At 30.0% G+C, this 27,836-nt stretch overlaps 1 protein-coding gene across 1 annotated transcript in view; it reads left to right on the top strand.

Annotated features, from left to right (window-relative positions):
• The window catches only part of LOC107450648 (kinesin-like protein KIF19), a gene marked incomplete in the record, with an annotated part of 76,142 nt that overhangs the window by 45,143 nt on the left and 3,163 nt on the right, over window positions 1-27,836 (top strand). Inside the window, 14 exon segments of the mRNA XM_043039640.2 lie at window positions 2,149-2,349; window positions 5,239-5,317; window positions 8,363-8,544; window positions 10,043-10,193; window positions 12,064-12,145; window positions 14,001-14,078; window positions 14,508-14,554; window positions 17,221-17,326; window positions 17,416-17,570; window positions 19,065-19,196; window positions 19,665-19,694; window positions 21,812-21,930; window positions 23,102-23,226; window positions 25,443-25,616. Coding sequence (XP_042895574.2) covers window positions 2,149-2,349; window positions 5,239-5,317; window positions 8,363-8,544; window positions 10,043-10,193; window positions 12,064-12,145; window positions 14,001-14,078; window positions 14,508-14,554; window positions 17,221-17,326; window positions 17,416-17,570; window positions 19,065-19,196; window positions 19,665-19,694; window positions 21,812-21,930; window positions 23,102-23,226; window positions 25,443-25,616 — 1,661 coding nt within the window.

Here is a 27,836-nt window from a genome sequence, read left to right on the forward strand (position 1 = left end):
TATATATATATATATATAACGATACGACTCTGTGGATGAGAATTATATAAGGTATGAAAATATCGTAAAATTTAAAAAAAAACAGCATTATTAATAACGTTTTTAAGCTACAAAACATGCTTAAGGTCAAAAAAATTTATGTACTCCCCAAAGCTTGAAATTCTTTACTTCGCTACAACCAAACATTTGTATACTTCTGAGCCATTCCTAAAAAATTAAAAAAAAATTTTTGAAATTCTGTGACGTAAAAAATATGAAGCCGTAATCCTTTAATTAAATAAAATAAAGGCTAAACGAGACTTCTTGGAAAGAATACAATTAGAATTCTCAGTTTCATTCTCCTTAACTTGTATTTCACTTATATCTCTGGTATCGGAGTCATGCTCCAGAAATTTGTATCTGTATCATAGCGTGAACGATGTTCGGAGCTCAGCAAAATGTTAAATATTAATTATAGAAATATGTATTTTTTAATTATTTTCCCGTCATTGATCTTTTTTAAACAAAGGGTAAAACATGTAACCAAACTGAAATATTTCATAATGAACATTCCTAAAATCACTTTATGTTTTTCCAAAATTTAATATTTTTAAATGTCATTCTTTTTTTCTTTTCTGGCGTAAACTGTCTTTTTTTTCTTCTTCTTTTTAAAAAGAAGATAACAATTGCAATTGAATTTAAATCTTTGAAAAAGGGCAAAAAAAAAATAATAATAATTTTTGCCCAAACATAGAATGAGACTTTGAGTTTTTGGATCTGGCTATAAAGTATTCTGACACTACCTTTCGTTAACGAACAAAAAAGTTTAATAAGTTTAATCTTGAGACAAGACTGAAGAAATTACATCCTATTCTTTTTGTCATAAACAAACCACTTTGTGTTGAATTAAAATGTTTCGAAAGCTTTCGAACTTTTCATTTCAATATAAAATATTTTCAACACTGCGCCGACTGTGTTTTTTATCGCAACTTTTTTATCGCAACTTTTTAATCAAAATAAAAATTAATATGAAACATACATTTAGAAATTGACAATTTGATTGGTGTATTTTCAGCAGAAAGATTAAACCAGATTCAGCAGGAATATTCCGTACATTTCTAAAAATCGTGAATTGTATTTTATTATTCTTAAGGATTTTAATTTTTTTTTTCATTAAAGAAAAAAAATTTTTCATTTTTTTTTTCATTCATTATTCATTTCTGAAAGAATTTGTTAAAATATTGAAACAAGAATTACTATTAAATGAAGAATAAGGACGTCCTATGAAAACTATAAACTGGATCGTTCGAAAAGTTGAATGCCTAACTATTGTTTATTTTTCAAAAGTTTGAGTAATTTGGAGCGAGCTCCAATAGTCACGGAACTCATTATTTCCCACGGAACCCATTATTTCCAAGACTGCATTAAAAAAATGCTGTTACGTCACAATCTTTTTTTTTTTTTTTTGTTACAATGTGAAACACAAATAATGCTTTTACGAAGATTGTCTTGGCTGGGAACATTATAAAACACTTTCGTTGTTTTAAATTAACTATTTATTTTTTATTATTTCATGTTTCATAAAATATTATTTGTTCAATTTTTACTATAATAGAATATATTTTCATTTCAATGTTATGTATTGATTTCTATCAAATGCATCTGTTGTTGAAGTATGCCTGTTTAGGCAGACGGGGTGCGATTGTTCTTGTTTTCCAGTGGAGCCATCTATGGCCAAGAATTCGACTTCTGCCGCACCATACGTCACACCCGTTTATAGGGTGGACCCATTCATGCATCCATTCATTCATCAACAGATCGTAATTTTGACCTGAATCAGAGAACGATCGATCTCCAATCCAGTACCCCCAGAGGTTCTGATTTGCTATGGGAACATGGAGGGCTTTTGCGACTCGACAGATTTAACCATGCATCAGTCACTTTACTACAGCTAACTAGGCTATTGCGACTATTAACTAGGCCATTAACTCGGCCGGCGGGGTGCCAAGTTGGCCTAGTTAATGAATATGAGAACAATAACTTTTTATTTTCGGATATCGAAAGAATTATTTTCTTTCTTTGAAAAGAACTTTTAGCTTTCGAATTAAGATTATTTTATAGTATCGGATTTATTTTATATTTTTTTCTTGAACTCTGTAATTTAATTAGGTTATGTCACTGTTGATGAGAGGAAATAAGCGAAGGACTCAAGAATCAACAGGTGCGAATGCAACTTCATCCCGTTCACACGCAGTTCTTGTTGTTCAGGTGAAGAAACGAAGTCCAGCCCACAGTCATGAACAAGTGGTACGAACTGGAAGACTTTATATGGTAGATTTAGCAGGATCTGAAAGAGCAGCACAAACGCAGGTAGCTTAAATTAATTATATTTAAGGATAATTAACAATATTTCTAAAATTTTTGATAATAGTTGATAACATGAGCAAATACATCAATTTCCAAAGAAAACTCTGTCTTCGTTTTATTAAAAGACGTTTTCAATCTACGAAATGTCTTCATTTAGAACTTGTGGCATACAGAGATTTCGTAATCACATTGAATTTTCAGAAATTATAAAAAACCCTTTTTTTTAAAAAAAAAAGGGTTGCAAACTGATATTTAATCGAAACAAAAATAATTAAAATCTATCAAAACATTATTTTATGCACCGTGGATGCATTTAAAAAATTATGTAAAAAATATTCTAAAAAACGGATTTCAAAATAATATTTAATCGAAACAAAAATGATTAAAATCTAGCAAAACACTATTTTATGCATTGTGGATGTATTAATTTTAGAGAAGGAAGTAATCTTGCATTCATAACACTTTTTACTATGCATTTTAGCGAGAATTTCAAACTGGTATACCATTGACATTAATTTCCTCGGTTCACTACCATAGAAGCTCTTCAATCGGGCTAATCGGATAGTGATATGTCGGGCTAATCGTGGGAAATGTTTGTGGTTTTCCTCTCCATGTAACGCAAATGGCGGTGAGTTCCACTTAAAAAATCCTCGGTGAAGGCTCGTTTGCCTTAATGAAATCTACCGGTTAGTTTTACTCTCACTTTGTATCCACCAACTCGAGATGGAAGACCCATATTAGGAGGTTGAAGAGCTGATAAAAGCAAATAAACATCAACCTAACTAGTTTTAACTTTATAGTTACAACACGTTTTTTTTCCATTAACTGTTTTGCTGCATTTTAAGGACAAATAATAATGAATATGTGCAATGGCTTTTTTAATGCTAAGCACTATTGATTTAAAATCACTTTTGAAAGGCGGGATTTAAAACATCGGAGCAAGTTAGATTGACAAAAGGAATTGAGAAGAGGTATAATGTAACTTTTAGAAATACCTCCAAATTTTTTCGGGTGATCAAAACTGATCTTAATATTTTTAATCCCAGCTTTTTTCTTAGTTATTGCCAGATTTCAATTGCGTTTTCGTTTTTTTTCTTCGTTTAAAAAATTAATTTTTGACCCCCAATATGTTTTTTTTTCTCTTCATTTTTAACAACGTTTTAAAAATATTTATTGGGGACAGAGATTATGGAACACTTTGTATATGGGGAACGCTCTGATTATGCAACTATTAAAGTGTAGAAAGAATTGTAATTAAATATTAAATAGATAAAATTATTAAAGTAGTACTTAAATTTTATTTAAATGGTATCTGCGTTTTATTTTACTTTTAATTTAAAGTAATGTTACTTAAATTTTATTTAAATTTACTAGCCACCTGCGATGAACAGCCGATCGGCCTACAATGTACTTATCACTTTACATCTGTCTTGGTAAAATTGTGTTGGTTATCATTACATTCAATTAGGCTAATTTACCCCTATGATAGCAAAATATCTAAATGAATTTTTTTTTCTGTCTTAATTATTCTCCCATAACGAATACATGGACTAAATTTGAAACTTCTATATTGGTAGAAACAAGTTGATTAGCTTTGCGGGTAATTAGGGTAATTACGCCGATTCTAACAGATTATCGAACTTCTCTCTTGGTGAAAAAGTATTAAAGTAGTATTGATGTCAATTATTTTTAAATTTAGTTTTTCCTTCGCAAAGATTACGTGATCCTAAATTGAGATTTCAAGAGCCTTAATGATGCTTTTAAATTGCGATAACATTACGTTAACAAGTTTTTGACGGCAACGGTTTTAGCGGTATGTAAACAATTTTTAAATGTCTAATTTCGTAATCATCTGAGATCATTTAAACATACTTAGCAAAGTGTTCTGTAGAAAAATAACAATATATACAGGTTTGCAAAAACAATTTCTTCTACCGGAGACAATGTACGAATTCTTATATCTTCACAAAAATAAATATATAAATAAATTAAGAAATTTTTTTATTTTAAATCATGCTAGATAATTTTTTCTGCAAATAATGCCCTGCTGATGCCGGACCTCCTGTCGCGCATGACTGTGGAAAGAAAAATAGTCGTTTTAATATGATTGTTTGAAAATGAGCTTAAACACGTGATTTTATATAACTTCAGGAATACTAATTTGGTGTTGGATCGTGGTAGTCCTCCTATGCTATTACGATCATGTTGATCATTCAGATAATCTAGTATAACGAATAAAAAATAATTAGGTATTACAGAATGTGCAATAAACTTTCTGATCAGAGCTATGAACCAATTGGAAAATTCCATTTTTTTAATGTCTCTGAATTTAAAATCTTATTAAAAAAATTTTAAATCGGGTATTGTAATTTGTTTATAATTGTACTCGTTTAGCTTCACGTTGAATGCAGTATTTTTAGTGGCTACAGTTAATGGCAATCCGGTATGCAGACACACATACCCACAGACACGCACACAAATTCTTTAGAATTTCAATATTCCATTGACGAGCTTTAATGAAAACTGAGGAGAAATGTTTTCGTTGCTATTCGTAAGGTTTCGGTATTACTTTATTATTTAATTAAAGCAAATGCGAAATTTTAAAATTTACATATAGTAGAAAATTTAATGGTTATTTTTTCCTCATTTAACATAGTTATTTAAATAATAAACAACCTTTTGATAACTTATCAATCTGAAAGTTCAAAACTTAATAATATCTGTAAGTTAAACAATATAAAAGTTTAACTGATTTGGGAAAAGGAATTTATTATTATTTTTGCGGTTATATTTATTATTATTATGAGGGAATTTATTATAGTTTATAGTTCATTTTAATTGAATTTTATTCTTTACAGATATAACTGATTTTACTTAATTTTTATTCTATAGAATACAGGGAAAAGATTACTTGAGGGTGCTCATATAAATAAATCACTTCTCGCCTTAGGAAACTGTATAAATGCTTTAGGTAAGTATGTCTCCTTTTTATCAAATATTAAATAGAATTTTAAACTACTATTTTTATTTATTTCTTACTTATTTATTTTCTTTTGCTTTTTTAATCTTTAAAAACCAATTTATCTTATTTAGATTGAAAATAGATCCATAATAATCTGTATTTTTTGTGATTTCCGCAACAATTAGTAAAAGTTATTATTATTTAATTATTTGAGTTTTTAATGATAATAAAAATTTGCTGACTATTATACAGCCATAATTTTGTTCTTGGTATTACGCCTGTGAAAAGAATGTAGTTGGATATGCTATTATTTGAAAACTTTATAAACTTTTATCTTATAAGCAAAAAATAATGTTAAAATTTTTTTAAACTTTTTTTTTCTTAAATATATATATATATGTACTTCCAGAAGACAGCTTTGAACTGTTACGGAATAAAAGCTTCATAAATTTTCCTTATGACCATTTTTGAATTAAACCATACATTTAGTACTTTTCATAGCAACATTTGATGCTGTATTTCACGCTCCATAAATCTGATTTTCCTTCAACGCCAGTTTTTCTAACATCAGTTTTGAGATAATGTGAATAAACAAAATATTAAATAGTTTTTCTTCATCTCATTTGTCTTAACCCGATCATTAGAACGGAAGATATTCCATAAGATATCTTTTTTATTTCGTGCACTGTACTTACCATATAATATATGCTATACTTTTATATTTGGTGTATTGTATAAAGCATAAAATATATTTATGTGCTCATCATATACTCTATTTAAATTGAACTTGTTCGCGAAGTACTTCGTTTCATTAATTTTTAAAACAAAAGATAAAATAACTTTTTAACATAGAACATAGTTGAAAGCTCTGTAGTTCTATTTTCAATTTTCAAAGGGAATTTTTACAACCATCAGATTTTATAGCTATAAAATAAATACCACGAACAATTTTTTATTAAATTCTTTTAGTGAGATAGCATAAAATATGTTTCTGTGAACTCATAAGGATAGTATACTTCATTTAAATTTAACTCTTTCGTAAAGAGCTTCGTTTCCTTCCTTTTTAAAACAAAGGATGAAGAAGCTTTTTAACATAGAACAAAGTTGAAAGCTCTGTAGCTCTATTTTCAATTTTCAAACTGAATTTCTACAACCATCACATTTTATAGCTTTAAAAGAAATACCACGAACAATTTTTTATTAAATTCTTTTAGTGAGATAGCATAAAATATGTTTCTGTGAACTCAAAAGGATAGTATACTTCATTTAAATTTAACTTGTTCGTAAAGAGCTTCGTTTCCTTCCTTTTTAAAGCAAATGATGAAGAAGCTTTTTAGCATAGAACAAAGTTGAAAGCTCTGTAGCTCTATTTTCAATTTTCAAAATGAATTTCTACAACCATCACATTTTATAGCTTTAAAAGAAATACCACGAACAATTTTTTATTAAATTCTTTTAGTGAGATAGCATAAAATATGTTTCTGTGAACTCAAAAGGATAGTATACTTCATTTAAATTTAACTTGTTCGTAAAGAGCTTCGTTTCCTTCCTTTTTAAAGCAAATGATGAAGAAGCTTTTTAGCATAGAACAAAGTTGAAAGCTCTGTAGCTCTATTTTCAATTTTCAAAATGAATTTCTACAACCATCACATTTTATAGCTTTAAAAGAAATACCACGAACAATTTTTTATTAAATTCTTTTAGTGAGATAGCATAAAATATGTTTCTGTGAACTCAAAAGGATAGTATACTTCATTTAAATTTAACTTGTTCGTAAAGAGCTTCGTTTCCTTCCTTTTTAAAGCAAATGATGAAGAAGCTTTTTAGCATAGAACAAAGTTGAAAGCTCTGTAGCTCTATTTTCAATTTTCAAAATGAATTTCTACAACCATCACATTTTATAGCTTTAAAAGAAATACCACGAACAATTTTTTATTAAATTCTTTTAGTGAGATAGCATAAAATATGTTTCTGTGAACTCAAAAGGATAGTATACTTCATTTAAATTTAACTTGTTCGTAAAGAGCTTCGTTTCCTTCCTTTTTAAAGCAAATGATGAAGAAGCTTTTTAGCATAGAACAAAGTTGAAAGCTCTGTAGCTCTATTTTCAATTTTCAAAATGAATTTCTACAACCATCACATTTTATAGCTTTAAAAGAAATACCACGAACAATTTTTTATTAAATTCTTTTAGTGAGATAGCATAAAATATGTTTCTGTGAACTCAAAAGGATAGTATACTTCATTTAAATTTAACTTGTTCGTAAAGAGCTTCGTTTCCTTCCTTTTTAAAGCAAATGATGAAGAAGCTTTTTAGCATAGAACAAAGTTGAAAGCTCTGTAGCTCTATTTTCCATTTTCAAAATGAATTTTCACAACCATCACATTTTATAGCTTTAAAAGAAATACCACGAACAATTTTTTATTAAATTCTTTTAATGAGATAGCATAAAATATGTTTCTGTGAACTCATAAGGATAGTATACTTCATTTAAATTTAACTTGTTCGTAAAGAGCTTCGTTTCCTTTCTTTTTAAAACAAAGGATGAAATAGTTTTTTTTAACATTGAACAATGATGAACGATCTATTTTCAATGTTGAAAATCAATTTTTACAACCATCACACTGCATAATTGAAAAAACAACACCACGAACCAACGTAATTTTTTTTTAAAATTAAGTGCTTTTAAGGAAACTCAAGAACATTGTGTACTTTATTTAAATTGAACTTGTTCATGTAGAATTTCATTTCACTCATTTTTTAAACAAAGATTAAATATTTTTTTTATCATGGAACAATGTTGAAAAATCTATTTTTATAACCATACGACATTTTAATTTTAAAAAAAATATCTAATTGGTAAAAGTTTTTTTAAAGAAAATTAAGATCATTTGAGTTTAAATATCTGATTCAGTAAATTAAAAAATAAAATTAAAAATTAAATTAAAAATTAAAAATGATTTCGCAAAAAAACTTGAATTAATTCATTTTTAAAAATGCGAAATGATTTTTTTTTCACTGTATAGAATACTATTTCTGATTATCTTTTGCAGCTGAACGTAATACGAGATATGTTAATTTCCGTGACAGCAAACTAACTCGAATACTGAAAGAACCATTAGCGGGCAATTGCAAAACTGTAATGGTGGGACACATCAGCCCTTCGCACTTCCATTTCGAGGAGTCACGAAATACTCTAGCATATGCAGACAGGGCAAAAAACATCACAACAAAGGTAAGCAGGATTATTAATTACTGTGTTTTGCATAGAAATCGTGTTGATGATATTATCCTAAGTGATTGTATAAATTCATTAGCTCATTGTATGCCATTTATGTAGGAAATAGATAGAAGCGTTTAAATGTTTAGTTCGACCATATTTACTTAGGTATAAATTTCCAAATCAGGTCTATTTCGCAATATTGTTCGGTGTTTTTTCATGAGTGAATTTATTTTTTTTAAAAAATATTTACAAAACCATTTGTTTCGATTTATTTTAGTTTTATAAACTGCTTTTAGTTTCTCAATCTAGTAATTATAGTATAATTTATATATAATATTATCATGAAATATACAATAAATATAGATTACCTAATATTTTGAGGGTTATTAAGGTCAACAGGATCAGCGTTTTTCGGCGTGAAGATTTGGATCTAGTTAAAAAACTTACTTTTTCGAAAATTGAAGTAACTAAAAGAAGAGGGAGACCAGCTACAAGATGGTTGGACAGTGTTGTGAAGAATTTAAAATTGTTGGGAATAAACAGGTGGAAAAATCTAGCTCAAAGTTGCCCTGCCTGGAGGTAGCTAATTGAGAACTCCTTGGCCTGCATTAGGCTGTAGTGCTGACGAAGAAGAATTATAGTATAATAATTGAACAATAAAGTGTAAAGCGCACAATATATATAAGTANATATATATATATATATATATATATATATACATGCTTGATCCCAACAAACTTTTTTCCCTAAATAATCACATCTTCACGTTTTAGGACTCAATCTTGAAATGTGGTTCAAAGTTTGGGCCTCTAATGATAATTTTAATCATATCACGAGAATTAATCATATCACGAATTAATCATATCACGAATATCATTTTTTCACCATATCACGAGAATGTCTTAAGCGAGTTAAAAAATCTTGCATACAATTATAAAACTCGATTATACAAAGATATTTCCATGTAAAATATAACTTTCATTATATACTTATTATTTTTTTATTTAATAATAGTCGAATTTTGAATTGCAAGGTATGCAATTTTTGACATCAATTTAAAGAAAGCAGTTACATATTACCAAGTATAAAATTTGGACTATAGTTCTCGAGGAATCGAATTTCGAAAAAAAATCATATTTTCAAAATTTGATTTCTTAGGAACTATTCTTTTTAATTTTGCTAAAATTTTGAATTTTGCCAATTTAATATTGCTTTTTAATGCAAATTTCAAAAACATGGCATTTACTTTGGATATAAATTACACACCGTTATGTAAAATGTGATATTAATAATTAATTAAAAACTTCATACCAGAAAAAAAAATTTATCACTAAAATTGATGAAATAAATAAACTGTTTGTTAACTGGTTTATTTAAGCAACCTCTAGGTTTTGGTTGTCTCTCTATGAAATATAGAAAATATACGGAATTTGTTTTGTCATTGAGCAATTTTTTATGTTTTTTCTATGGTATAAAGTTGTTTTTTTTAATAAAAGCAATATCTTATTAGCTCCGGAGCAATGTATCTGATGTGTCGTATCATGTCGCTCAATATCAATCCATCATAAATGAACTTAGACAAGAAATTGCGGCTCTACATAAAAGAATACAGGGCTCGAATTATTCATCCTTCAAAGACGGAGAGTTTGATGGACACAAAGGTATTCCATCGTCTTTTTTTAATATTTGCTTCATCGTTCTTAATTTGTAAGTAATGATTTAAAATTTTGTTGCATTTACAAACTTAAGTTTCTTTAATTCTTACCAGCAAAAGAAATTTGATGGGCTGAAGTGCTTTTGTAAGTTGGTGTAATAGACTTTAACTAGACTTTAAATCTTGTATTCTTAGAGATATAGAGATTTTTGTTATCATTGGGTCACATCTGGGTTTTTTTTCTTTTATCGTGTCCATGGACAATTAAATGGCCTCGTGTGCCTTCAAAAAAGCATCCGCAAGCTCCAATACATCATTACTGTAAAGGATATCACGAAGTTCTGAAGCCAGTGGCACCATACCCAGTTGCAAAACGTATGGGGTAAGGGCTGGGCACTCGAGAATGTGATCCGGGGTAAGTTGGACATCGGTGCAGTTCTTGCAGGGAATGTAAGTTCTTATTTCGTCGGGAAGAATTTTCATCCCTTTAAAGTGGTTTGTTCTTAGTCTAGTAATTGTTGACGTTAAGATTCGGGAACAATCAAAGTCAGTAATGAGGGGTTTCCTGAAGGAATGGTGGTGATGGTGGTGCAAGCGTGATGGTGGTGCAAGGTTGGTTGGCACCTCTGCCTTCCTTAGCCAAGGAGTCCGCACACTCGTTACCCTCAATATTCACGTACGCCGGTATCCATTGTGTCACATCTGGTATTTCGTAATTATTGCTAGCAGACTCTCCATTTTGACTGTTTAGTAAACTTCAGGAAGTTTGAAAAACCTCCATCTAGATTGAGAGTTTATTAACGTTCAAACGAATTTTCTGCTCATTTAATTTCTGCTTTTTATCTAATTTTTAAAGTTAAACGAAAAATGATCATCGTGGGGACCTTAATAGTGTTTTAACTGCTACTATATTTATATTTATCAGTATTATTTAGCCATATTAATAAGGATTGTTTAGATTGTTGCAATGGAATTTTCAGGCGTATTTGGCATCAATAAGCCAGCCTCCATTGCTGGTGATCCAATTATCGAAACATAATCCTGAATAACATTTTGCGATTTATTAAAAATAAATGCAGTTCAGTTGATTAGATAACAGGAGCAATTAAATTTAGATTAGATAATAATCTAGTTTATACCTTCTAAACCGATAAAAGCACCAAAATGTCGAACCATTAGAAATGGTTCGAAAAAGTTTTAATTATGCTCCCACTCTCTAGTTCCTCAGCCTCATAAAGTTCTTACTTTCATTGACTTGTATTAAAATAATACTTTTTCTTAAAACCAGCCGCTTACACATAATAGTTGCTTTTGATATGTCTTTGTAAAAATACGTTGTTTAGCTTCTCGTTTAATTAGACTAATTACCCCGATAATAACAAACTATAAAGATAAATGTTTTTAAAGTTTTTTTTTACATCTGATACGGAACACATGGTCCAGCTTTTATATTTCCTTTTTGGTAAAAGCTTGTCAAAAATAACTATCATCTCTATTTTTTTTTTTTTTTAAGTTTTCTACTAATTTCGTAAATAGCACGTGATCCAAAATTCGTAAATGGACTAGAAATTAGTCCGTTTACGAAATTTTGTTGAAATCGAGATTTTGTAGAAAAAAATTTGCTTGAGAATCACAATGTGGTAGTTGATAAACTGTGTTCAATTATGATAATTAACAGTTCTGATGTAATAGAATTTTATCAATTCAAGTCCGTTAATTTAAATCAATGCATGAATTAAGCTAAGAATTAAGGTTTCAGGCATGTTTTTCTTTCGGCAGTGGATTTAGAATTCAAAATCTTCTTTACTTTGTAAATCAATAACTAAAATATCTACTTATGAAATTTTTATTTTATTCTTCATTTGTTTATTTTTCAGAAGAAAAAAAGCTCACAGATGATGAAATGAAGCTATTGAAAAAACAGCTGATATCTTCTTTCAATTCGCAAATGGATGTGAGGTCAGCAAATAATTCACCCAAAGAGTTAAAATTTTATGAAACTGCTTTGAAATCGTGTAGTCTCTACACGATTTCAAAACTGATGACATAATTGTTGCAAATGCCACCTTTTGAATACTTTCGAAAAGGGCGCCTTTACAAACGGCTTTTCATCGATCTGAAGCTGGGTGGACCTCAAACCGCCACTGGGGATTGAACCCCAGTTCGTTACTGTGATAATTCAGTGCCTTAACCATTGAGCAATCGCGGCTCGATTGTTTTACTTCGTCTCCTTTTGAACTTCGAAAAATACCTAAATTTATTATTACCTTGCAATTTTAAAAAAATTTGAAATATTTAGTTATGCAATGATATATTTTCAAAATTCTCACCAAAAATAGAGTAGAAAAAATTCTCATTGAGGACAAAAGTCACTATTTAAGGGACTGATAAACCAGAAATGGTATATAATTGATGAATTATAATTGAGGAAGACTGGGCGAAATAATTTTAATTGCTTTATAAAGTTTGAAGATGCTTCAAATTATAACCTTTCAATGTCTCTTTTTCCTCACCCAATCAAGCAGCTCTCTTGATAATTATAAAATCACATTTTTTCAAGAATTACTTGAGCCATTTCAATAACGTTTTTGTTATTTAATGGATAAAATTTTTATTGAATACCTCTAACTCGAAAACTCTTTTTGCTCCATTTTTGACAGTTATTCTAAAACTGTTGATACATGTTATCGAAAATGATAGATTACAGAACACTTTGTATGTATTGAATTGGTGCAATGATGTCCTCGGCTTTCTACTCTGTAAAAACTGTGGTCTAATATCTAACAGAATTTGGGGTTGAAAAATTCCAAATATTGTGTAAATGAATACTTTATTTCAAGCTGATGCGGAATCTAACGTTCATACACATTTTAAAGGAATAGTTAAATCTTAGCTGCAATAAATGTTAAAGCTTACACCAAGCTCATACGCATTTACTTTATTCATGAATTATTTTTGCCAATTTTGGTGAACCCTTCCAAACCATCAGACGACAACGGGGTTTTTTACAATCAAAAAAGAGGAAATTTGTTCTCGCTTTACACAATGCTACACATTCCACAGAAAGAGTTGTAAACTCTTATAAATAAAAGGCGTATATATTTTAAGTTCAGCAAAAACAATTATATTCACATAAAAAGATTTGCATAAATCACTCAATTGTATTAAATAATTTTATAGTATTTAATTTTTAAATGCTTTTGCTTTTTTAAGCATACTTCCAATTTATATTAATATTCTTACCATGCTGAGTGTATATGAGATTTACAAGCCTATTTAATTCTAAGAAATACTGAACAGATGTGTATATATATATATNATATACCTTATAACGGAGATAAATAGAAAACTGGAAAAGTTTAATTTCGTAAAAGTAAAATATTTTAAAATCAAAATAATTTTTTTTCAAAAGCATTTATGATAAAATTAGAGAAAATATTCCATAATAATATATTCAAATTTTGAAAATAGGTTTCAGTAATTGAAATTATTAAAGGAGACTGGAGAGAATTTTTTGCGCCAAATTCGTGTTTGAATATTGTAAATATGAACTAATAGTATGTTTAACTAAAAGAAACTAGTTTAGATAAAGAAAAAAAAAGATATTAGATTTCTTTTATGGAAAATGAGTGTAACTATTCGCGAGTCATAAAATATGACTGGAAATGAAAGCGTATTGTATACATTTTATAATTGTTATTAGGCATTTTTGATCACTAAGTAAGTTTTTGAGCAACACATTTGAACAATATCTGTTACCTTAAGTATTTATATGCCCCTTACAATTTATTTCTGACGTAACACATTTCTTTAGACGAAGAATGATGGAAATAGACAATGCTCTACTTGCACAAAGTATCGAATTTGACAAACTTGGAATGATCATAAGCGAGTAAGTATTTTAATTTGTTTTCTAATTTACCTTGTATTTATTTATACTAAAGAATGTCAGCGGGTTTTTTCTTTGATGCTTTCAATTATAATTGCACCGAATGCCTGACAATATGCAGAATATCACTGCAAGAAAAGTTAAATTCCAAATACTAAGAAGTTTTTTTTTAAAAATTTAATAAAGATTAAGAAGATTGCATTTATGTGTAAACAATGAATTTGATAAATATGTCCCTTTCTTAATGCGGCATCTTCTGGCTATGTATCTTCATGCTCTTTCTTTATGTTCCAATATGGATAGCAAGAAATTTTCGCCTTAGTCAGGAGTTTTACAACTCACTGTAAAGTTTTTTACAAGCTTTACTTGAAGTGAGATTGTTACAAGTTCAAAACATTATACAAAATTCAATAAATTATGTATTTTTTGTAGGTGGGAAACTGAAAAAGCAGTATCAGCTTTGGAAAACGAAGATGAAGGTAATAATATTTAAAACTAGCAAATTATCAGTAAAAAACATATTTTAATAAGTCAATTATTATTTTTGTAAAACTGGAAGTACGCTTATATACGAAGTGTGTAAATTAAGTAATGGGACTGATTTTCTTTAAATAATCTTTTTCTTTTTGTTTTCGAAAAGAAGTACAATTCAAGATTGTCTTCTCTCTTGAGAAGCCAAACAGGGTTGGTAACGATTCATCCATCACACTGTACCTAAATTGTGTTTTTCACTGTCCCAAAATGACGTTCCTTGGAACGAATTTTCAATCTCGGGAAAAGGTCAATTGGATTCAAGTCGGCTGAATAGTAGGAGATGCAGTTAATGGCCAAAAATACATATATTCATATTGCTTTTTCACCGACCGCTTTGCCGTTTTAGATGTTCAGTCGTGCAAGCGTGATTTCTTTTTTTTTTTTTTAGTTCTAATTTAATTCATCATTCAAAATCTGATGAACAGTGGTCTGATGCATATTCAACTGTTCATTTTACCTATCGATCAACGATCGGAAAATTCAAAATCCCGGATTATGTCAGCATTCCTATCGATTTTGGAAAAATTAAAGGTTTTTCGCAGCATGTTTAATCTCGCATCGCCTTCCTTCCTTCTGATAGTGTCCTAATATAAGGCATTTTGTGAATTAATATTGTAAGATAATCCGAATTATTATTGCAGCTTAGTAGGTTATTTTCTCGTATTATTAAGATAAATTTCAATGTGGTGATTTCATGTGATAAGTTAGTAAACGTCTAAAATTTTTTTAAATAAGTACCTTTTTCTAAATTCCACCTATCCATCTCAATTACAATTTTCAATATTAATTAAAATTAAAATAATTTAAATTGAAGTAGATAAATTTAAAATAAATGATTACAGATACCCATATGTCACTTCATAGTGTTTTTTGTTTCATGTTATAATTTTCAAATTTCATGTTAAGTCTAAGGTAAGACGCACTTATAAGTCTATGCACGTTACCGGCCTTAAACTACTGAAAAAGCTAGTCTATTTACAAAATACTGTCATCGTAGGCTTTCTGGTATTTTGAAACAATGTCAATTGCAATGTACCAAAGTCTGAAGCAAAATTTGAGGCACTCAATGGGATACCGCTTGCAAGTAACATAGTGTGGGTACCTAGATCCTGATTGGTTGTTGAAACGTGTCCTTTGCTTACGTTAGCAACTGTTCTTTCCATTCCATTCAGAGTTAGCCAAGACCGTAAAATATCCATTTTATTAAATGACACATTTTATGTTCTTACGCAAAGATTCTTTCACTATATTTTTCTTACTTAACACAAAAACAGGCATGAAGCCATGTAGAACATAAACAAACTAATTATGCATCGAAGTGGCCAGGTACACAAAACAAAAACGTATCACGGTCAAAATAAAATACATAAACAAATAATAAATCTAAGTTAAGAAAAAGACATAGACGAGAAAGTGTTATATTTCAGCAAATTCGATGTGCGATACGGCGTTGTGAATTAGCTTCAGGTTAATTAACATTCTAACTTATGTGGAGAAACTTAGCTTAACACGTCATTTTGCTTAGAAACGATCAGCTGGCACTGACATCATAAGTCACGTGTGTGGGTATCTATGTTCTTCTTAAAGTGCAAGTACCCAATTGTTCCATATCATATGACTAATTTTAAAAAACACAGTACAAAAAATTATTTCTCAAGTAGCGTTATTTAGTACAACCACATTAATCTACTGAGTTCACACATAGACTAGGCATGTAACAGATTTTCACCTACCGCCCCTTTAATTTTGGTTGCTCCAAGGTTGCCAAATCGAACTTAAAATCGTCAGTCTCGCTAAGTTTACATACCTCGTATATAGGCAACATTGATATCTTGAGTAGCAATGATGTAAATAAATTTCGTAGAGTGATTAAGGGTAAATGATTGAAATCCTGTAAGGAAAATTCTATATTTATGGTAGTTAACGTAAACATTTGATGACATGAATCTAATATAGTCTTTAACACTAGATTGCCTAAGGAAGTCATTTTGACTGCTTTTAATTTCAATTAGAAAAACAATGATGTATAATGACACAATTTCTTAGAATTTTGTGCGACATATAATTTTTTTATTGTTAATATTTACTAACAACTTGTTATATAACTGTAAATAATATAAAAAAATATTAAAAATTAATTTTAAACACATTTCTTTTTACTCATTATTTATTCTTTTACAATCCAGTTATTTTGACTGCTTTCGGGCAATATAGGTATACACTAAGTTTCAGTCTTTCTAGTGTTAATATAGTCCAATTTCAAAACAAAAGTTCTACTGTAATTTTATTTCAATTTTAAATCCATTAAGTTTAATGTTCGACCCCTGTTATAATAAAACTGCACTACTGAACGTTTTTTGTGATGTATTTTATAAGGTGGTATGTTCACACAAATATAAATTTTTCTGCGACACTCTTTAGACTTGGACAAGTCTAAGGCACATATACTTTGCTCACCATAAGTATACAACTTCGGTCATCAGATACACTTAATATTCGTATATTTGGAAGAAAAAAATAACCTTTAATTTTAAATTAATCCTGGGAAAATTAATGCTTCCTTCAAATTTTTTATTAATATTTAAGTTTGGTTAATATTTTCTCCACTTAGGCATAAGCAGTGAAAGTGACAACAAAAACAATGCGGAAAATGACATGCCTGAACACATTCGTAATGCTTGGGAGGAACTGCAATTTATTAAAAGCCAGCACCAAAGGTAATTTAATATCTGTATTTCGTAAATGGTAAATTTTCTTTTAACACAAGGCTATATTTTCATTAACGCATTTTCTTCTGATGTTTTAGGTATATAGAAATGCGGGAAGATTGCGATACTGATTATAAAAGTTGCAAACAAAAAACTCATTCAGTTACAGAATCTTTATCAGAGAAGGCTAGTTCTCGAGAACAACGTGAATTACTTCACTTGCTAACTCGAGTTTATGAACTAGAAATTGAAAGTATCCTTTAGGGGTTCGTTTTATAGTTAATATCACAAGATTTCAGAGTAGTATGTTTTATTTTAAAATAATGTTGATAGATTTCATTTCGTTTTAAATTGGTTGTATTAATATACATTGATTAAAAAAAATTAGCCTTTTAAAAAAGATTTTATTATAAGAGGGGCCACCTGTTCTCTTCATTCACTGGCCTCTATGATTACTTTGTGGCGAAAATTTAATTTTAGACTATGTCAACCAATGTCTATCAAAAGGTACCTCTAGATAGAATCAAGTTAACATGTCTTATAAACTAGGGTTTCGGTATTTAATATTTATAGTGGTAGTTATGCCACAACTTCATAATTACTTCTGTTTCATGACGGTGAACAGATTGTTACACCAAATTTAAAAATTGCCCATTAATAGATCCCAAAACTTTTTATTGTTTAATGCAGATTTGGTTCCGTTTCTGGTTTTATTGGGATATAGTATATATATAAAATTTAGACAGAAATAACTTTCCTTGCTTAACATTGCACAAACCTGTGTTTTAAATTCTTATCAATTTTCGGCTACTTATAATCAAGACTCGTGAAATATTTACAAAATTTGAAAATAATGATTCGGTTCCGATACTATTGCAACATCATTCATTGATTTGTATTTAAAAATCTATTTTAATTCTTGAAAATAATACTTGATAAATAGTTTTCGGCAAAAAGAGCATTTAGCAATAATACGAAAAGTTAAAATATTTTGCAATTGAATATTGTTATAACTTTTGATCTTCCTTGTTAATTAAGGATCCAATTATCTGATTTTAGGGAGGGGGGCAAATTACAATGCCCCAGCAAAAATTGAGAAATGTTGTTAAATTATTTCCTTTTACTTTTAAAAACGGGACTTTATTTATTTAATAAATTATTTTCATTTACATATTCTTGATATTCAGAATACGAGTACCATATAAAAGACGCACGGCTTTTTGGATTCGAAATCACAGCTGAGGTAAAACTGTTCAAAACATATTTTCTAAAATTAAAGACGCTTATCTTAAAAAAATTATTTTTATTTTGGACATTATTTTCCTTTCTTATGAATGCTCATCACATTATTTTAATTTTCTTTTGCTTTTTTTCTAATTCAATCTCTGGTAAATCGTAACCATATTAATGTATGTTAATTTCTAAAACTTGTAATTACTTTGCATGTTGTGTTATTTAATTAAACACTAAGCAACTGAATCGAAATAATCTTGCGAAACAAAGGCAGAAAAAAGATTCGAAATAACTGTCTGTGAGTCGTCCCTATCAAAATAGTACCCATTAAAGTTTTTTCTTCTTCATGAAACTGAATATGTTTGAATTAAATCAATTTTTTTTTAAAGTTTTATATGATATTTATAAAGTTAAATGTATTGTTATAAAGTTAAATTCTAATATTCTTGTAAATATTCTTGCTTAAATGTCATATTGAAAAAGTTCATAAGTATTTTCTTTAATGAGTACGTAGAACTTGAAATGCAATCCTCTCAGCTAAGCAGAGAACATGAGTTGAGATGTCGAGATCTAATGATATTGCGCTATGACAGACAGCGCCAGCTTTGTGACGAGATTATTACGAAACAAAGAATTTTGATTGATGGTATGCTCTTAGAAATCATTAGTCATTAATAAACAAATTCTTAATAGTATTTGATAGTTCAGGGTTATTTATAATTCCTTCCGGGGTTTCGAATCGTTATAGTAAAAAAACGAAGACGAATATGGCAAAAAAGAACATATGAAATTATTCCGAAAGTATTCAAGTTTTAATTTAAGCAGTTACCGATAGATGGCAGTAACATGTACCATTGAAGCCAGTTGTAGTAAAGAAAAATGGCGTTTACAGGAGGAGGGAATTATATATAACCCTGTATAAGTGTTATCTTTAACTTAATAACTCAATCAGTTTTCGAAATCAAATTGTAAAATTAATAGTTATGTCTATTATTATGCCTATTATGTCTTATGTTTTTCAATTTTTATTTAAAATTATTATCAATTAAAATGAATATTATTAATTAATTGATTTTTTTTATTTTGAAATGAGCAATTATTAATTTTTTTACAGCTCTTGCAACTGGAGAAAAGGCAAAGAATGGTAAGTAACATTTATTTAAATGTCTGCTCTAACATAGAGTTTTTATTTCCCTAAAGTGGAGATGTTTTAGAAAAAAATTGTTTAAGCAACATAGTATTTTAAAAGCAATTAATTCATAATAAATATTTATCATTCTAAGTTGCAATCTTCACTATATTTAGAAACATAAATCCATCTTCTTAAAGTCGATCTAGTGTCTTCTATTCTCAAAAATCCAACTTCGTAAAGTTGTCTACGTTTTATCTTTTCTACAGTTTCTTTATCTTCGTTGACATCAATCTATTTTTTCCCGGTAATCCAGGCATTTACCTTATCTTAATCTCGAAAATCCAACTTTTCTAACGTTATGTCCACGTTTTGTCTATTCTGAGAATTACTTCTCTTTCTTTTTTCAATGTCGATCTATCTTTAGCTTGGGCTTTAAATTCCTACAAATATCAAAAGTTACATTTTTCCAAAATTGCCTTGTTTTTTTGTCTTTTTTATGGATCCCTTCTCTTCTTTTCTTCACCGTCGATTTTCTTCTATTCTTAAAAATACAAATTTTCCAAAGCTATTTCAAATTCGGCTTTTCTGTGATTTTCTTCACTTTATTTATTTATTTATTTTTTTTTTTAATTTTTTTTTTTTATTATTTTTTTTTTACATTGTTCTATCTTAAACTTGACATTTAGTCTCTTCTATCTCCAAGTCCAATTTTCCTGAAGTTGTCTTCTTCTTGTCCTTTCTATAGATTCTATCATTCCTTTTTTCCCCCAACGTTTTTCAATTATTAAGCCGACCGACCTGTGCAGATGTCAGGGAACTGCCCTTGCATCCGAAAGGTTCTGGGTTCGAATCCCGGGCGAGGCATGGATGTTCTTTCATTTTCTGTATTATCTGTCCTAACTGCGGGAGCAATGTTTGCCCACCTAATATAGTGCCCCTTGAAAAATGGTCAACAAATTTGCCCTTCAGATGCCTGGAGGTCAGTTCCCCAGGAGGTCAATGGAAAAAAAAAGTCAGTCTTTAACCTTCTTTTTATTATGTTCTGATATCAGAAGTTTTACATTTCTTAAAGTTGTCTTACTTTTACCATTCTATAGACTCTTCCACTTCTTTTTTCTAAAATTCCAGGAATTCATAAAGAGAAACATGAGTGTCTTAAAAATATATTTATTAAGATAATTTTAGGAATGAATTAATAAAAGCAGATAACTGTTGGATGCTGCACACATAAATGAGTGTTTTGTTTTTGGAAAGGGAGTCAATAAGTATGAATTAAACGAAATTTACCGGTAATATTAATTAACCTCTTAACGATCGGTTAATTTTCAAGAAAACGGTCATAAAAGTGCCTATTTCTTTGACTTTTGTATTTGTATTACGTATTTGATTAGTGCTGAAATCTAGTTTAAAATAAAATAACTATCTATAATTACCTTAAAAATATCCTGGCCCTGCCATCTAGTGTGTAAAAGGAGAAATAAAATTTTTTCCGGGCAGAAGAAATGAATTAGTGTTATTCTTATCGGCTCTTACTACTAAACATTCCAGTCCGTCAATATCACGGGAGCGAGAAATAGAGGGCGAAACCTCACCCCGTCATTTTCACGGGAGCGAGAAGGAAGGGGTTAAGAGAAACGTTATATAGTATTAGATTTAAATTTTTTTACGAATTAAATATCATTAATAAAAAATTATTTAACCTTACCGTTCCTACGAATTACAAATTTTTAAACGCACTATCTAATGATTTATAAGTAAATATAATCTTTTTTTCAGCAAACGGAATTTGCATTGTCTTACAGTGCTGGAATATTTCATTCATATAATGTTTGCTAATTACAATATATTGATTTATTCCAGATTTATCATATTCACAAGAAATATCAATATTTATAGTAAACATGATTCCAATATTTTGTTTTCATTAAGTATATAATTATAATGTTCTTTAATATAGACTAAGTAACTGTACTTTTTCAATATAATATTAAAATTCGACATTTTTTAAAGGAAAAATAAATGGAAACATAATTACTTATTATAATTATTCTGTGACTAAATGAGAAAGTTAAATATTACATCCATAGTTAAAGTATCTTTGAAAATTAACCGAATATTAAATTCTGCAGTTAATGCAAGAAAAGAACTGAATGAGTTGTACAGAATATATCAGCAAGAAATTCAAGATCTTAATGGAGATAGAAATTCTAATCTTGGCCAAACTAGTCCGTTTGGCAGTTTGTACAGGGTATGTAAACTTACTTTTTATACTTTTTGTGTTACAACTGTATATAAAATTTTTATATTCTTCAATTTTTTGAGAATTCTGCGTTCTCTAAAATTTTTAGCTATTTTAATCAAGCATAATATTTTCCTCTTTTTGTTTTAATTTTGTAACTTTAAGATTTTGATTTGAAACGCATTTCAAAATTTAAAAAAAAAAAGATAGAAATTTTCAAAAAGAGGTTTCTGTAGATGTGTTTGATTAAATGTTTATCAAAATGCATCTCCGAGTTTGGAATCAAACTAATGATTTTTCTTATTGTAACTCATTTTTACATCCATTGCACATTCTTACATCCAGTAGAAAAACTTCCAAGCTTAAAAATACACGAACTAAAGTTTTGATTTATTGAGGTTCTTGAAAAAGAAGTAGAAAACAATATAATTCCTATCTAATGAAGGTTAATGTTTCCTTAATTTTATTTCAAGACTATTTTGACTTTTATTATAAGTTAACTCAATTTTTTCTGCACTGAAAAATGAATTTAAGTATTATACATTTAAGTTTCATGGACAATTATTCTATTGCAGCTGAAATTTTTTTTAGTTGTAATTCGAATATTCATTTCTTTTTAAAGAAAACTTTTTCTAAATTGTTTCTGTTTTTAAAAGGACCAGGTCAATTGTTTCTATTTTTATGGACAAGAAACGTTCTATTACAGCTGAAATTTTCTTAAGTTGTAATTCGAATATTCATTTTTTTTAAAGAAAACTTTTTCTAAATTGTTTCCATTTTTAAAAGAACCAATTTACAAATAAAGAAACTTAATGGAAAACTTTGATTAGTTGTGTTTTGATAGTTTATGGATTTGCGCTATGAAATTTTGATAATATAAGGCTTTACTAAATGACATTTTGATGGTACTTAGTGACATTTTAATTGTTTTTCTTTAAGCTTTTCTTTCCAAAAACTTCTAGTTCCTTCCGTCAACTCGATGTCAAAAGCTTTTTCAAAACAATAATTTAAAAAAAAATTTCATCAAAAGTTTTATTTAAAAGCATACTTTATACAAAAGAAATTTAGAAAACTCACTATTTTTAAACCTACTCATCATATAAAAATACAAGTAAGACTTATTGAAAAATATCAAATATATTGCAACCATTGATTTTTAATTTTAAATTGTTTCTTTCAGCCACCTTCAAGTGGTTTACGACCTTTAGGAAGTAGCGGTAGTATGTTGGAGCTTCACCATTTGGACCTCAATAAAAATTCAGATTCAGGAATACCTAATCCTCTACCTCCCATTGGGAACAATGCGTAAGTAAATTTAATTTTTACAATAGTGCAGTTATTCAAAAATATAATAAGTATGGTGACTAGTTCAGCTGAAAAAACGAAGACGAATATGGCAAAGAAGAACATATGAAATTATTCCGAAAGTATTCAAGTTTTAATTTAAGCAGTTGCCGGTAGATGGCTGTAACATGTACCACTGAAGCCTGTAGTAGCAAAGAAAAATGGCGTTTACAGGCCGACCGAATTATGAATAACCCTGTATATCTTTCTGGATTCTGTTAATTAAATTAACGAGAATATACTAACATCACGTATAAACATTTAATGACAACCTTGATGAGATGCAAGACAGAAAGCATAAAACATGATCCAAAATGAAGTTACAGTTAACATATATCAATTCACAATTAATTATAGCTGGCGCCACGTCTCCCTCTTTAAAGATTTAGTCTATTCGGGGCTCGCCCAGAGTGAGTAACTGCAGCTTTGGGAGATTTATCTTTCTTCTGAGTCAAGAGACTGGTGAATCTAGATATCTGTTTCTAGCAAGCAACTATTGTTTTCTTCTTCAAAAGGAGCTTCCTTCAAATCGTCTTTCAGCTGAGGAATCTGTAGGATTTACAAGCAATTGTTTAGTTTCGTTAACAAAGTATAACCTTGGTGATTCAGTTTTTCTCTGTACAGTGCCAACCACCTTCTTATCAATTATCCATCTTGTACCTGTTGCGTATGGCTTCTTCAACATTATCCCAGACTCCAACGCAAGTGTACGGATATTGAGAAAGAGCTCCTCGCAATATTTAATGGTTGTAAAAAATTTTATCAGTTTGTTTTTGGTACTAAATTTGAAATATTCACAGATTATAAATTTCTTATTGTGATGACAAAAAAACAATTGTATGCTTTGTTCACGAATGCATAGGCTCTACTTACAATTGCAATTAGTCTATGAACCCGGTATTGTCGAACGGCGTATATTGTGGTGAGGGAGCTTAACTTACGTCAAAAATGATCTGGGTTCGAATCTTGGTCAGAAGCATGGATATTCTTACCCTCTTCTCTGCACTATCTGTCTTTCTTACTTTGAGGGTAACGTTAATACACTTTATATGGTGCTTCCTAAAAGAATTGCTCACCCAATAAATCACGCCAGCCAGGTTGCCGAGCGGTCAGCGTTTTGTGACTGCAAAACAACTGTTGAAGGATCAAACCCAGTTCAGAGCAGGAATGTTCTCACTGTGTGTTGCCCTCTGTTTTATTGTGATGGGTGACAGTGGCCATCTCTATGAATGTGGCCCGCTCTGAGACAGTATGACTTGGATCATGTTGCTTATCTCCGTGACACAGATTCACAGGTGTTCACCGAGTAGTGTAATATGAGCAACAAATCCAGCATCTTCCGAGACGAAGTTCAGTGCTTGCCGTTAGAATGAAAAAAATATAAAACCTAAGAAAAATTGTACTTAGCTTATAACTTGTCTTAAACATCTTTTCTAAGAGATCAATATCGTACTCCTGAGACAGACTCTTTAGTTATTTCTATGAGTAAAACATTTCTTATTTCTAAAATTAAGTCACAAGAAGTACAGAAGGCAACAAAAGAGGTGCAAGAGTTGTTTGCGCTGGCAATGAGAAAGGGTACTGGTAATGAGTTTCTTAGTTAAAATGTATTACCATCGCAAGCCGCAAACCTCGCCTGCCCTTTATGAACGAGCCGTTCATGCGTATTCTAACTAGTGAAATCATTTATCTAAATTATCTTAATTTTTTCTAATTTAATGTATTTGAATTATTTTTTGTAAAAAATTGTATTCAAATTGTCCTAGAAAATAACTATTTTATTGCAATTTAAAGATCTGATAACAATGATGGCGAATTGATTTCCACCTGCTTAAATGCAATTTTAGAGAATAATTATTAGAAAATATAAACTTAGCTAATTTTGGTAATTAAAGTACTGGATCAAATACGCACAAACAGCTCATCGGTGGAGGCGCCAAGAGTGGTGCGCAATGATGACGATTTCAGTCATAGATAGATAATTGATACATTTTATTTCAATCCTTTTGATGTGCCCCATCTAAAGGGCTGTAAGGCCTCAGTCGCTCAGTTCCACTACAACGAACGAACGAACGATGTGTCCCATCTCCTTTTACAATTTTGACCATTTATTTTGTAAGACCTTTTGGTCCCACTACTGTGTAATCTGTTAGTTTCTTATCTACTATTCATTCCAGCGACCATATTGACAATGAGCGACGATTGTTTATGCGAAGAAAGCGGCAACCATTCAGAAGAGGATCCGATGAGTATTCAGGAAATTCACAATTACCTCCTTTACTTCCTCACAGAAGGGCTCAATCAAGATTTTCTAACTCTTCCAATTCCACCTCATCACTGCATGAAAGAAGGTAAGATTTTTTAAAGTTCGTATGTACTGTATGTTTACATGTAAACGTTTGTATTTCTGTAATATTCAACTCGGCATCATTTTTAAACTGGATTTTTGATAATCTGACAAGTTCCCTGACCAAAATAAATAAGATTGTTATCTTCTGTAGTAGACGTACAACTCCTCCGTTCTTTGGTTTGTCAAATCAAACCTGAATAAAAGCACATTTATAATAGAATGTTTAGTGGCTTGATACGTTCGTTAAAAAATAAAACAGCTTTCTCCCATGGTTGACAGTTGTCTCCTTCATTGTTTGGTGCAAGATATCAAACTTACCAAGAAACACATTTTAAAATATTATTGTTGGGACAAAAGTATACAAATCTCGGGTGTCTAAATGATCGCAATTACCATGAAAAAGTTTATTAAAATGTTAAATACAAAAAGCTGTTGTACTCTAGTTGTTTTACCATGGAATGATAGTTTCTAAATGTTAGTCCCGGATCCAAGAAATTTTGAATTTCTGAGTCCCCTGTTTTGAGAACTTGATAAGAGTCTTAAGGTCTTGGTCTTAAAAAAATTCTACTAAAAAAATAAACCTATCAATCTGAATTATAAAACTCGTCAAAGGCGAATGAAAATTAGTGAGCAATACATTTTAATTTTTAAAATTAAACAATGCATGTTATTCGGCTTTCAACAGGTCGAATGTAACAAATTGTACCCTTAAATGTTGGTTGCATTTTTAGATGTGTAGACGAAAAGAAAATTTCATATGTTTATTCATAGTATATTTAACTCAATAATTCATGGCATACATACAGAAATTTAAAAATTAATGTATAAATAAAAAAAACTCGAGCTTCGTTAATAATATTAAGTTATAACAATATGCACTCAATTTATTGAGAATAATTGGTCTTTTTATAAGTAAAAAAACATTGATTGATTTAACACTTAAAAGACATTTCGATATTGACAGGTAGCCGCAGCTCAATGCAATATCTTAATAACTGGACCCACATGGGGGACCTGTACAAATCAAAACCCTTCAGCATAATATACATATTTAATGGATTTCGTCCCACGTGAATTTACGCGAAAATGACTTGGCAGATAGTCTTTCAAGAGCATGTTACTGTCTCTTCCCCGCTTCTTCTTCAGGGCTAACATATTTTGAATATTTTCTCAAAGAAGTAATCTCAAATTAAGACGGATTGGTTGATACCTCCTACTGACCATTTAATTTTATTTCATAACCATCGTTGAACAGCCGACCCAATTTTGAGATTACCACTATCAAAGTACAGCTCCGTATCTCTGTAATTTTGAACCCAATCCAAACGACAAGGGAGCTCCAGGATCAAGTATTGGGGAAAATGTTGCCTTCATGGAGGACTTTTTTGATTGAACTAACCCGCATTTGCGCTACATAGGAAGTGTAAAACCTCGAAAACCTCCACGGTTAGTCAAACGGCAAGCGGACTCAAACCCATGATCCGTCAGCCACTGAGGATACTTAACCATGTCGGCCATGTGCGGAATTCGTATTGACCAGCTATTGCTGGGATTCGAACCCGGTTCAATCTCATTGGGAGACGAACGCTCTGAGTCTCCACGGATCTCCTACTCACCATTGGTATCGGGATATTAGTAGGTCAGGCCTAGCCTTGACCCTTTCTTAAGAGGGGAAAATCTGTACCACCATCTCGCGCCTCGCCAGAGGTCACTTAAAGAGTTTGCGTTTTTCAGAGGGTATAAAAATATACCCACTTTGCCCCAAGCGCCACCAGGATCAGGCTTCTCCTGAACACATATTGGACTGTTTGTGACTGGTATGAGAGGAATTTCATTCATCTCCTCTTCTCGTACATGATGTTTTTGAATGATAAGGATTCTTTGATCTGATTTTTTTGAATGATAAGGATTCTTTGATTTGATTTTTTTGAATGATTCGGATTCTTTGATCTGATTTTTTTTGAATGATAAGGACTCTTTGATCTGATTTTTTTGGATGATAAGGATTCTTTGATCTGATCTGACTCCGTCAGACCAGATGAGAAGTAAGCAACAACAACAATGAAGATATTTCATGAGTTTTGAAAATAGCTGTTCGACTTTCAGTGCCCCAAACGTCTTTTTTCTCTCCTTTTTTTATGTAAGATACGTAAGTATCTGATTTTTTTCTTGCTACTAAATCAAATAAAATTTCATTCAATTTCTACTCCAATTTATTTTA

The sequence above is a fragment of the Parasteatoda tepidariorum genome, chromosome 7, assembly GCF_043381705.1.
Source record: "Parasteatoda tepidariorum isolate YZ-2023 chromosome 7, CAS_Ptep_4.0, whole genome shotgun sequence".
Lineage (NCBI taxonomy): Eukaryota > Metazoa > Arthropoda > Arachnida > Araneae > Theridiidae > Parasteatoda > Parasteatoda tepidariorum.